The sequence below is a fragment of the Balaenoptera borealis genome (assembly GCF_965194805.1).
Source record: "Balaenoptera borealis genome assembly, chromosome: 19".
Lineage (NCBI taxonomy): Eukaryota > Metazoa > Chordata > Mammalia > Artiodactyla > Balaenopteridae > Balaenoptera > Balaenoptera borealis.
The window spans coordinates 61638944-61651675 of record NC_138878.1 but is presented as its reverse complement, the minus strand read 5'-3'; the positions used below and the strand labels follow the sequence as shown (position 1 = coordinate 61651675).

General features: G+C 50.8%; 1 protein-coding gene across 1 annotated transcript; it reads right to left on the bottom strand.

Moving 5' to 3' along the window:
* Positions 1-4895: 4895 nt before the first annotated feature.
* Positions 4896-12141, bottom strand: LOC309617056 (galactoside 2-alpha-L-fucosyltransferase SEC1-like). Its single transcript, XM_082368675.1, has one exon. It carries the CDS (start codon positions 7718-7720, stop codon positions 6701-6703), a length of 1020 nt encoding a protein of 339 aa, XP_082224801.1. The 5' UTR covers positions 7721-12141; the 3' UTR covers positions 4896-6700.
* Between the last annotated feature and the right edge of the window lie 591 nt (positions 12142-12732).

Genomic DNA, 12732 nt, shown 5'->3' with positions numbered 1-12732 from the left:
AGCCCTACGGGGTGGGGACTGAGGCCGGCCCACTCCTAAGCTGGTCCCCTGGCACAAAAAAGGAGCCTTGGTAAATTTTTAAAAACCGTATTATGGAATTTAAATTTAACAACATGCAGAAAAGTAGACAGACTAGTACAATAAAGACTCACATACCCATCGTTGTTTTCAATGCTTTGCCAGTCTTGGGCATCTGTACCTCACCCAGCCTTCCTCATTCAATCTGTAAACATTTCATGGTACTCCCCCGACTGATGAGACTATTTTAAAATACATAACAAACACCATGCTGTTACTAGATCTAAATATTAACAGTAATCTCTGAATATCACATAATACCCAGCCTAGATTATAATTTCCTGGATAGTCTTAAAGCTGTGTTTTTTCTTTGAACCACGACCAACACATTCTCATGTAAAAGTGAAAATCCACTGGTCTGTGCCCCAGACCCCACACATAACAGCACCCTTTGCTTTGGGTTTTTGTTGTTGTTGTTTTTTTTTTTGGCCACACCACGTGGCACGCAGGATCTTAGTTCCCCGACCAGGGATTGAACCCGTGCCCCCTGCAGTGGACGCTCAGAGCGCTAACCACTGGACTGCCAGGGAATTCCCAGCACCTTTTGCTTTGTGCGTGATGATGGCTAATACTCACTACATGGGTGTGTGTGCCAGGAGCTGGGTTTTTTAAATAACAGCTTTACTGAGCTATAATTCGCATACTATAAAATTCACCCATTTAAAGTATACAGTTCAAAGAGAGTAAATTCTACGAGTTCTCACCATAGGAAAAAGAAATTGTTTTTTCTATTTCTTTAATTTTGTATCTCTATGAGATGTTGGATGTTCACTGAACTTATTGTGACAATCACTTCATGATGTGTGTAAATCCAATCATTCTGGTGTACGTCTTCAATTTATACAGTGCTGTATGTCAATTATATCCCAATAAAACTGGAAGAAAAATAAATAAAGTACACAACTCAATGGTTTTGAGCAGCTTGGAGATCAGTGACTTCCAAATTGGAATGGATTCAGAGCTCTGCACCCATCCCTACTGTCATTTTAGAACATTTTCATCACCCGGTTAAGCAATCACTGCGAGGAAGGTCTCCATTCACTCAGCCCTGTATGGAATGTACTTCACGCGATGACTCAGAGGACACATGACTCTGTGGGTAAGTGCACACCCTCTGGCCACGGGCTGCTGATTTCAGCTTCCCACACTCAGTAGCTGTGGTCCTGGGCAAGTGACTTCACCTCTCTGAGGGTTAAAACAACGCCTGGCCAAAGAACCACATATTGTAGGAAATGTCCAAAAAAGGCAAGTCCATAGAGACAGAAAGCAGATTGGTGGTTGCCAAGGGCTGCGGTGCTTAAAAGGGAACGGGGAGGCTTTTCTTTCAGTGGCCGTGAGGAAGGGGCCTTATCTGGAGCTTGTGGGAGATAACACTGTGAATCTCCTGAGCTCTAGCTGAGCTGTGAAATGAACCTTATTCAGCAAACCCAGCCTCCCCGGCCCAAGAGGGTTGTCCCATCCAGGCATCTATTTCTGGCTGGGCTCAAATAAACACATGGAGGCGACCCAAGGGACCCAGCCCCATCTGGGTTGGTTTGGGTCCAGGCATCTAGTTGGACAAGCCTGAGTCTCTTCTGGAAAGATAACGCTCATGCGATCTTAATGGGCTCTGAGCGTTTCAGGGACTTATAAATCCAAAGCAAGGATGTCGCTGTAGGTCACTCCTGTGCCACATCTGTATAGCTTCCGGCAGCTTCCCAGGTTCAACCAGGACTCACCCTGTTTGACTCAGCCCCATTGTTCTCTTAATGGCCCCTGGGTTCCAGGCTCTGACCAGGAGCACAGATCCTGGGCCAAGGCATCTGTGCACATGCTGGCTGTAACCTGTTTGTGTGCTAAGCCAGGAGCACTGACTCGGAGCTTGTTCAGTCCATTCAGTAAATATGCATTAAACGCTGTATTCGTTTTGTAGGGCTGCTATAACCGCGTACCGCAAACTGGGTGTCTTCAAACAATAGGAAATTACTCTCTCACCTTCCTGGAGGCCCGACACCAATCTCTGCCTCGGTCATCATGGGCGTTCTGTGTGCCACCTGTCGTGCTGCAGTAGGGCACACCTTATTCCAGTGTGACCTCATCTTAACTAATTACATCTGTAAAGACCCTTTTCCCAGATGTCACATCCTGAGGTACTGGGAATTAGGATTTCAACATCTCTTTTAGGGGGACACAATTCACAATTCAACTCATAATAAACACACACGATGTGCTGGTGCTCTTTGGAGCGCTGGGCTATGAGAGCTCTGTCTTCAGAGACCCTAAGTAGTCCCTGTACTTCTGGGCGTCCTTGTATCCCCTCTGGTGAGGAGCAGGGGCAAGGTGTCGAAGGGCTTGCTACCTTCTGGTTTGGGCTTGCAAATCCAGGAAGGAGCTTAGTAAATACTTCTTGAATGAATTAGTGTAATTTATTGTTGGCAGCTGGTCAGTTCCTGCTTTGGCCCTGATAAAATAAAAGTTGTAAACGTCCTTGTCCACCAAGGCTCTTCAAACACAGGGAACAGAGCTGGGTCACCCAAGCTTCTAGATTAAACAGAGCTCAATAGAGTATATCGAGCTACCCCATTCAGCTCCCAGAGGCAGCTGGTGCCTGTTCTGTCCACCGGCAGGGCCCTTTCTGGGTGGAGACCTCCTGGGAGGTAACAAGAGAGGGTGGCTGTGAGCACGGGTCTTCTGAATCTTCCCCCAGCACCTAAAGGTCCCCAGGATGTGCAAGAAAAGATGTGCAAGAAACTAGCGCCCAGCTTCCCACCCGTGGGTGCTGTGGTAGCTCCACAGATTTCATCTTCATCCGCCAAGTCAGGTCTGTGAGAAATGTCACCTCTCTTCATTATTTTCTGTGAGTCAATTTGATTTTGACTGAGAACAAGTCCTCATTCCACTAAGCTGGCCAGAAATTCAGCTAGTGGTTTCAGCGTCAGAGCAACGTGGGCATTTCAGATTCAACGTGGGAATTTCTGTGTGTAGTACCAAAATCCTGGAGGCATCACTCAGACTCCCAGCAGGAGATGGGACACTCATAGGAGGTGACATGAGAGGAGTTAAATAGGATAATTTACCAAGATGTGGGTAGGGTGTAGGGAAAACAATGAGAGACAATACAGCTCCCAGGGGCTAGCAACTGTGGGGAGCTGTTACCACCTCTAGGTCAGCCGGGATGGACCTGGGACAATAAATACCCCAGCTTCACTCTCCTTCCTCTTCTGACTTCTGGACTGTGATCCCACTGACCCAAGCCAACAGGAAGGCATAGGGCAGGGGAGCTCACAGATACTGTGTTGCTCAGTTTGGGCTGCCATAACAAAAATACCCCCCGCCTGGGTGGCTTAAACAACGGAAATTTCTTCCTCCCAGTTCTGAAGGCTGAGAAGCCCAAGACCTGCTGATTCAGCTCCTGGTGAGAGCCCACTTCCTGGTTTGCAGATCAATAAATGTGTGTTAAATGAATTAGTGCAATTTATTTTGGTGGCTGGTCAACTTGCACTTTTGCCTTTATAAAAATAAAACTTTGGCAGAGAGAAGACATCTCTCTCATGTCTCTTATAAGGGCACCAATCCCATTTATGAAGGCCCCACCATTACAACCTAATCCCTCCCAAAGGCCCCACCTCCAAATACCAACACATTGAAGATTAAGGCTTCAACATATGAATTTGGGGGGGGGGGACACATATATTCGGGCCACAGCAGATAACATCAGACAGCCTCCCAGGGCACAGAACAGGGGGAGAACATTGGAGATGAGATTTGGAGGGGCAACAGGAAGAGACCTAGAACATGAGTATTTTATTGAAATGTGAGATACAGTTGCCATCCACTTCTATACTCTGATGTTGTTACACTTTTTCTTTTTTTTTTTTTGGCCATGCTCCGTGGCATGTAGGATCTTAGTTCCCCAACCAGGGATCGAACCCACACCCGCTGCATTGGAAGCATGGAGTCTTAACCACTGGACCGCCAGGGAAGTCCCGGATGGCGTTATTACACTCGACAGAGAGCCAGGGGTCAGGTCTGAGTTTCCTCTATCCTTCTGGCTTGAATCTCTCCCAAAGAGTTAATTTGGGAAAAGATCCTGGCTAAGGTAAGTTATCCTGAGAAGGGGCTGGCCCTGAGAGAATGGAGGAAAAAAGGGAAAGGGAGTAAAGCCCGTCTGACTCTAGGGGGTAGGGCTGGGAATGGAGGCTGGGAGCTGTTATGGGCTGAACTGTGTCTCCACAAAAATTCCTATGTTGAAGTCCTAACCCCCAGAACCTCAGAATGTGATTGTATTTGGAGACAGGATGTTTACAGATGTAATTAAATTAAAATGAGATCATTAGGTGGGCCCTAATTCATTATGACTGGTGTCCTTACAAGAAGAGGAATTCTGGACACATACACGTACAGAGGCAGGATGTAAAGTCATAGAGAGAAGTGGTCATCTGCAAGCCAAGGAGAGAGGCTCGGAGCAGATCATCCCCTAAGAGCACTCAGAAGGAACCAGCCCTGCCGACACCTTGATCTCAAACTTCAAGCCTCTAGAACTATGAGATAATAAATGTCTGTGGTTTAAGCCACCCCATCTGTGGTACTTTGCTACAGCAGCTCTAGCAAACTAATACAGCAGCTTCCAATATGGCCTGAAATAATCCTCACCTTCTGGTATCATACCCTTGTGTAGTTCCCTCCCACATTCAATCAAGCTGCTCTGTGTGATGGACAGGATATGACAGAAGTGACATTGTGTGACAAGGTAAGGCTTCGTTGTAAAGGGCATTGCAGTTTCTACCTTGGTCTGTTGGGTTTCTCTCTCTGGAGGAATCCAGCCGCCATGCTGTAAGGACACTCAAGCAGCCCCAAAGAGATCCACATCAAGAGGATGTGACCAAGAGCCAAGAGCCACCAATAATTTGCTAGCCATGGAAGTGGATCCCCAGCCCTAGTAAAGCTTTCAGATGACTGTGGCCTTACCCGACACCTGACAGCAACCTCACTGGATATCCCAAACAGAACCACTCAGCTAAGCCACTCCTGAATTCCTAACCCACAGAAACGCTAAGCGATGATAAATTCCTGTTGTTGCTTTAAGCTAATAAGTTTTGGGGTAATTTGTTTCACAGCAATAGACAGCTAATACAGAACCCCCCTCCCCAACTCCCCTCCCCTCCAGACCCTTCTCCTGCTTGGTTTCTTTGTTTTTTCATTTTATTTTATTTTTCTAATATTTATTTATTTTATTTGGCTGCTCCGGGTCTTAGTTGTGGCACACAGGATCTTCGTGGCTGTGTGAGGGATCTTCGTTGTGGCATGCAGGATCTTTTAGTTGTGGCACGTGAACTCTTAGTTGCGGCATGCATGTGGGATCTAGTTCCTTGACTGGGGATCGAACCCGGGCCCCCTGCATTGGGAGCACGGAGTCTTAACCACTGGACCACCAGGGAAGTCCCAATCTCTTGCTTTAACAGCCCCCTACCCTTAACCCCACTCCATGATGACACCATCAAGGACTTAAGAAGTAAACTGGGGCCCAAAATGGCTCTAGGGAGGTACAGTATTACTAATATGTGAAAGGAAAGGTGTTCAACCTCACAAGTATGCCAAGAAATGGAAATTCAAATAAATAAAGATACTTGGAGAGGGTTTTCAAACAGGAAAGAGATGTGACTGAAATGTTTTCTAAACCAGTGCACCTATGTTTGGTGTAAATTTTAAATGAACATAAATAATTGTATGTTAATTTTTTTAATATCCAAAAAGGAGTAGTATGTCAATAAAAGTATTGGTTATCTCCATACTTTAAAATATACCAAACACAAGAAAACGAGTATTGTAATCACTTAATCCAACTTTTGTCCATATTGGGGTTTCTCACAGCAGCATTAGGTCCTGAGGGCACGGACAGTGCCAAGGTGTCAGGTCACCTGTCCACACAGGTGACTGCTGACATGGCCATGGCACGGTCTCTGAGGTCCCTGCCCCTCTGTGGTCAGCCTGCTGCTTCGATGACATGTGGGCTCTGGGCGTCTTTGCTGCTGTGGACCAAGGCCCGGTGTTGAGTCCCGCCATCACTGTGAGGCCCTCCCATGCCCCATCCTCAGTTCTGGGGACTCCCCCTCCCCGCCAAAGGTATCTCCCCGAGATTCAGCCTCTCAAACCCTCTTTTCCCTCACATTCTTTCGTGATAAGGCCCCATTCAACCCAAAGCCTGAATTCTTAGCTGCCAAAAATACCCAGCTCCCCTTTACTCGAAGGCAGGAAGAGTTTCATCGCCAAACCCTCCAAGGAGGCAAGTACCAAGTATCTGGACTCCATGCTCCCGGATCTATAAAGAAGGAGAGGGCAAAAATACGTTTCCATTTCAAAGCAGTCCAAATGTCTAGGGCATGCCAACCACATACATGTTAGTGGTCAACACTTACCCCCTGTTTCCAAGACACCACACGATTTCGTTGCATTCTCACGAGGAGCTGCATTATGGTCGTTTTTTCAGGTGGCACACTAAGGCACAGAGAGGTTAAGTCACTTATCCAAAGTCACCCAGCTGGGAAGCAGAGCAGCCCGGATTTAAACTCAGGCGTGAAAGCCCACGCGCTGCACCCCACACACTGCCGTTGGGCCCAAGGGTGAGGCAGGGACATGAGCGGGGCTAGGGGCCATTCTCTCTAGCCTGCCCCAGGTTGGCTGCGGTGCCGACCCGCTTCGGCAGGAAGGCCGCCTGGGGCTTAAAGACCGTGTGGAAGGGGGAGTTGGGCAGGGTGAAGCTGGCCAGGTAGATGGTGTTCCCACCCGTGAGGCAGGCGGCCCAGATCCCAGAGGTGCCCACAGTGATGACGGCGTGGTTACGCTGCGTGAGTAGTGCAAAGTCCCTGGCGGGCGAGCCCTGCAGGCCGTTGCCGGTAAACACCACGTCCCGGAGGGAGCCTTTGAAGCTCTGCCAGCACCAGGCCGTGTCGTCGCTGGTGACCACGAAGAGTGGGCTGCGGTAGCGAGCCCGGAACCAGTCCAGGGCCTGCTGCAGGTAGCCCCGGTCGGCCACCACGCCCTTCCACACGTTGGGCATGACTCGGACGTAGTCCCCCCGGCGCACGTGGACCCCCACGAAGGTGGCCTGCCGGGCCCACTTGGCCTGCAGATCCCGCAGGAAATTCTGGGCCTCCTCGCGCACGTGGTCGTGCAGGGTGAACTCCTGCAGGATCTCGGCGCGGAGGTGGTGGTAGAAGGTCCAAGAGCAGGGGTAGCCGGTGAGGCGCACGTACTCGCCCGGGATGTGTCGGTACCGCTCCTCCATCCAGTCGTTCAGGGGGTAGTTCTGCCAGGGGATCCTGCTGGCCGTGGTGTCGTGCAGGACGGGGAGGGTGATTCTGAAGATGGGGGCCAGCGTGCTGTGCATCTGGGGTGGGATGAAGGCCGGCCGCCCGTTCATCTTGGCCAGGGCGTACAGGGTGGCATACTCCCCCATCTGGTTCCCCAGGCGGCCTTTGGAGTTGATGGTGGACATGCCCCCCCAGGGCAGGTGTCTGGGGAACAGGACCACGCGGCCCGGGTAGACCCAGGGGGCGGGCACCAGGGCCAGGCGCTGGTGGCAGTGGAAAATGGTGGACCCGGCAAAGATGACAAACAGGAAGTAGATGGTGGACAAGGAAGGGCAAGTAGCCCAGAATCTCATGGTGGGTGCGGGAAGGAGAGACGACTTAATTCAGGAGGGATGGGGCAGGAGTTCATTCGCTCACCCCACCCCCAACCACTTGTTCATTCGCTCACTCAGCCCATCCAGGCATGTCTAGCGGCCTCCACCGTGGAGGTCTTAGAGCACAGACCCTGGACCCCTCTGGCCTGGGTTTAAATCCCACCTCCACCCCTTACCAGCTGTGTGACTGTAGTCAAGTTACTCCTGAATCGCAGTTTCCTTGCCCATTAAAAAGCGATGACTGGGCTTCCGTGGTGGCGCAGTGGTTGAGAATCTGCCTGCCGATGCAGGGGACACGGGTTCGAGCCCTGGTCTGGGAAGATCCCACATGCCGCGGAGCAACTAGGCCCATGAGCCCCAACTACTGAGCCTGCGCGTCTGGAGCCTGTGCTCCGCAACAAGAGAGGCCGCGACAGTGAGAGACACGCGCACCGCGATGAAGAGTGGCCCCCGCTTGCCGCAACTAGAGAAAGCCCTCGCACAGAAACGAAGACCCAACACAGCCAAAAAAAATAAAATAAATAAATAATTTTTAAAATTAAAAAAAAAAAGCGATGACTGAGTTGAACCATTTGAGAGTGCCAATATTCAACCATATTTTTCCTACACAAACAGCCATTTCATATGGTCCAACCTAACAGAACTACCTCATTTGTAACATTTTTAGAACAGTGTCTAGCATACAGGAGGCACTCTGTAAGTCTTGGAAAGTAAAGACTTCTAGAGTATTTACTACATGAATCCCTGGGAGCTCACGAATCTATTAAGGCTGCATATACAGAGGTTCTGAGCCTAGACTGTGAGGCTAGACAAGCCCAGGTTCATGTGCAGACTCTGCCTCCTGCTGGCCAACCCGGAGCATGTCAGTTAACTCCCTAGGGCTCAGTCTTCTCCATAAAATGGGGTTAACCATAGCCCCTGCATGAGGGGCGCCTGGAAGGGCCCCTGCCATGGGAAGCGCTAAGTGCTTCCCGCTACTGTCAGTGGATGTGGTGGATTCAAGCTGCTGCAGAGCCTTTGACGCTTCTTCCCCTGACTCTGGGTGGGCCTGTGACTGCCTTGGCCAATCACATATGGCAGAAGTGACACCGTGCCATTTCCGGACCAGGACTTAAGGGTCCGCCAGTTCCCACCTCCTGCCTCTGTAACATTCTCTCTGCATTGCCACCTCTAGCTGCCTAGATGTAGCTTTTTTTATATTTAGGTCTCTGATGAGCCCTTCTTCTTCTTCTTTCTTGTTGGTAACCACTTTATTGAGATAATATTCAAATACCATACAATTCTCCCATTTAAAGTGTACAACAGCTTATAGTATATTCACAGAGTTGGGCAACCATCACAATTAATTTTAGAAAAGTTTTATCACCCCCAAAAGAAACCCTGCACCCCTTAGCCATCCCCATCCCCAATCTTCCCCTCCTCCCTGCCTCCTCCCTCCAACTAATCTAGTTTCTGTCTCAGTGGATTTACCTACTCTGCACGTTGCATATAAATGAATCACACAGTAAGTAGCTCTTTGTGACTGGCTTCTTTCATTCAGTGTCATATTTTCAAGGCTCATCCATGTTGCAGCATGTGTTAGTATGTCACTGATTTCTTTTTACAGCCGACTAATATTCCATGGCATGGATATGCCTCGTTTTATTCATCAGTTCATCAGTTGCTAGACATTTGGGTTGTTTCCACTTTGGGGAATTATGAATAATGCTGCTATGAACATGCACGTCCAAATCCCTGTGTGGACCTAAGTTTTCATTTCCCTCCGGTATTTACCTAGGAGTGGAATCGCTGGGTCATGTGATAACTAACTCTGTGTTTAACACTTTCAGGAACTGCAGACTGGCTTCCGAGCAGCTGCCTCATCTTCCACCCCCACCAGCAGCGTATGAGGGCTCTGATTTCTCCACATCCTCGCCAACACTCACTACTGTCTGTCTTGTTGACCACAGTGGGCGTGCCATGCTAGCTCTGTGAAGCCTACACTTCTGAACCTACCCAGACTCCCTCCAGCTCCTGCCTCTGAATGGGCTCCATGAACCTCAGTTTCCCCATCCTTGTAATGGGGTGGAGAATCCCTTCTTCAGGGGTTGCTTCTTTTCCAGTCCCTCTCTCCTCCAGCTCTCCCCTGGGCTCCCAGAAACGGTCTTTTCACGCTGGGTCTCCAGTGTGTCCTGACCCGCTGTGTCCTCTCCCCTCCTCTGTTCCCCTGACCAGGCACCTGTGGTTTCCCTGTGGCTGTCCCAGTGCCTGCAGCTCAGGAGACCCCCAAGGCCCCGACAGAAGCCCTAGATTGTGTGGCCCCCGCTCTTCCTCATCTGGCTTCCATCTCACCCCCTCAGGCTCCCCATCTCTCCCTCCCCTGGCCCCCTTAAATGTCAGGGCTCTGTGGGCCTCACCTCCACTCTCCGCCTCCTCTTCCTCCTATATTCCAGGGCTCCTCACTTTATTAATCTGACCCCTGTGGGAAATCTGAACACTCTTGGGCCCTCCTCAAAGGTCTCACATTCAACGTGGGTTCCCAGTGAGGTCAGCTGACTCTTACCACATGAAGTATATATTACGCTCTCTCCCCTGAGATGTACAAGAAATGCCTTGCTCGCTGCTTTAGTTTCCAAAAAGCAAACTTAATCTGCCCCTGAGCCCCTCTTCTCGCTGGGCTGGTAACAACTCTGTCCCAATCACACAGCCTGTCCAGCTCAGGTCCTGCCTGGGGTCCTACGCAGAGGAGGACTCAAGCTTCCGCCTCTGGTCAGCTCACCCAGCTCAGCTAGAGCCCCAGGCCGGTCTCAAAGCCAGCAGACAAGCTGAGCAGGGACTGGAGCCAGGGCTACTGGGGAGGAGAAACCAGCTCAGCACAGAGGTACCCACCCAGGGTCACCTCCACGCTGTGCAGCTCATGCAGTTGCACAGGGTCCCTGCTCTGCTCTAGCCGTCTAGAAAGTCTCCATAAGCGAGAGCAAGGCAGCCCGGGTTTTCATTTTGCACTGGGCTCTGCAAATCAGGTGGCCAGTCTGGCTGCCACCTCTGTCCTCCGGTCTCAAGAGCTCCCTCTCCTGGCCTCTCATGAGCCTACACAGCTGAAAAGCCACAGGAAATAGTGAACCAAAGCTGGTGCTTCTGTGCTTCCCGACTCAAGCCAGGCACTGGTTTCGGCGCTTATATCCTGGTCCACAATTCCTGACTGACCATTTTCATGAAGATTGCTGGCAAACCCCAACCTGAGTTGAATTCACTTGGGGACAAAATCTGAACAGACGTGCAGCTATTCATAGACTTGACTTATTTTGGAGCAAACGCCCACGTGTTCTGCTTGCAAAAACAATAATGTTTGATTATGGTATGCTGCCCAGACCCCGCCGGGGGCGTTGTATAATATATAATATAACCTGTGCACCCGTGATGGTGTCAAAACAGCGGTTCTGCAGCATGTCTGGTCCACAGAGTTTCAGATATTAGACGGTAGGCCTATCTTCACTCATTTGGTCCTCATGATCTCCCATGAGGAAGGTACTTTTTCATGCCAATTTAACAGAAGAGGAAACTATGACACAGACAGGTTAAGAAACTTGCTTCGGGTCACGCAGCTAGGGAAGATGTGGAGCCTGGGTTTGAAACCGGTGTGGTTCAGGAATCTGTGCTCCTAATTACTATCCTGGATTTTTCCACTATGTCCTGAGAAAGGGATACTCAGCTGCACACTCCAAGCGCAGTTACTCAGGGGCTTTGACACGCCCTGCCTCCTGGGGCCTCTGTGATTTCTGCGTCACCGAGACAGGGATGAAAGATGTCTCTGGAAGCCCAGAGGTGTGGGTCCCACCCTGCTGAGCCCACCTCAGAGCTGTGGCCCTGGGAGGTCCTGCCTCTGGGGCGCTGTGAGGGTAAAGGTGCCCCATACTTGAGGAACTGCCCCTTCCCCCCAAAGTCTCCTCCCCAACTCGGGGAGTTGTTTCTTCTCTGCTCTCTGCTTCTACCCCCCACCCCAGGCCCCTTCAGGGGTGATAATCGCCTCAGGCAGCTCAGACTATTAAAAGCAAAAGTGAGAAAGCAAGCTTCCCTCCAGGGAACATTAGCTTAAGAAACTTCTAGTGGGGGTGCGGGGGAGGATATAAAGTGAGACCTAAACCTTCTTCCTGAGTTTTCTCTGACAGCAAAATCAGCCTTTGCACTGGCCACTCCCTGTGCCTGGGTCCTCCTGCCCCGATGCCCACGTGGGCATCTTGCCCTCACCTCCTCCAGGTCTCAGCCCAAATGTCCCCCTGACCCCCAACCCCCAAACTACTTCCCTACTTGCTTTTGCTCCAAAGCGTCTGTCACCGTCCACCTTTCTCTAGAACATAATGACTTGCTACTCTTTTGTCGCGCTCTTGCTCTCTGGACTGTGCGCCTGACAAGGACGGGCTGCTGCGCGTGTTCGTGCGGCGGCCTCAGCAGAGCGTCAGACACGCAGTAGGAAGTCAGCGAGCTCCAGCTGAATGGAGCGGTGCGGCGAGTACTGCACTAGTTACCCTGTCCATCACGCCGCCCGCCCGGGATCTCACATGCCCCCCTCTGACTTGGGGGCGTCTCCTTCTCCGGCAGCTAACTCCTCCTCCTCACGGCTTACCCATGTCCCACCCTGCCTCCTGCCCCCGGGGCTGCCTCTCCACTGCCGGGTGTGAGGGTCACCCAGAACCAGAATCACGGGTAGCCTTGGCTGTGCCCTCCCGCCCCAGACACTGGGTCCCCAAATCCCTGTCAGGGTCGGGCCCACGCTGTGCCACAATCAATGCACTCAAGGCCACAGCAGCAAATGTGGTGCCCCATCCTCCTGAGGCCGTTGCTTTTCTCAGGGGGAAGTGACGAAAAATATTATTTTTCTAGTCAAAACCATTCGGATATATAATGGAGATGAGGGCGACATTTGCATGAAAGGTTCACGAGTGAAGTGTTGAGGCCTCACAGTAAACTGGCCATGGAGGGAGCCGCTTTGAGCTCAGTCCCCCCGGGGGTCC

Bases quoted from the DNA above. Each gene is read 5' to 3' on its own strand.
- LOC309617056 (XM_082368675.1), bottom strand. From the start codon at position 7,720: ATGAGATTCTGGGCTACTTGCCCTTCCTTGTCCACCATCTACTTCCTG.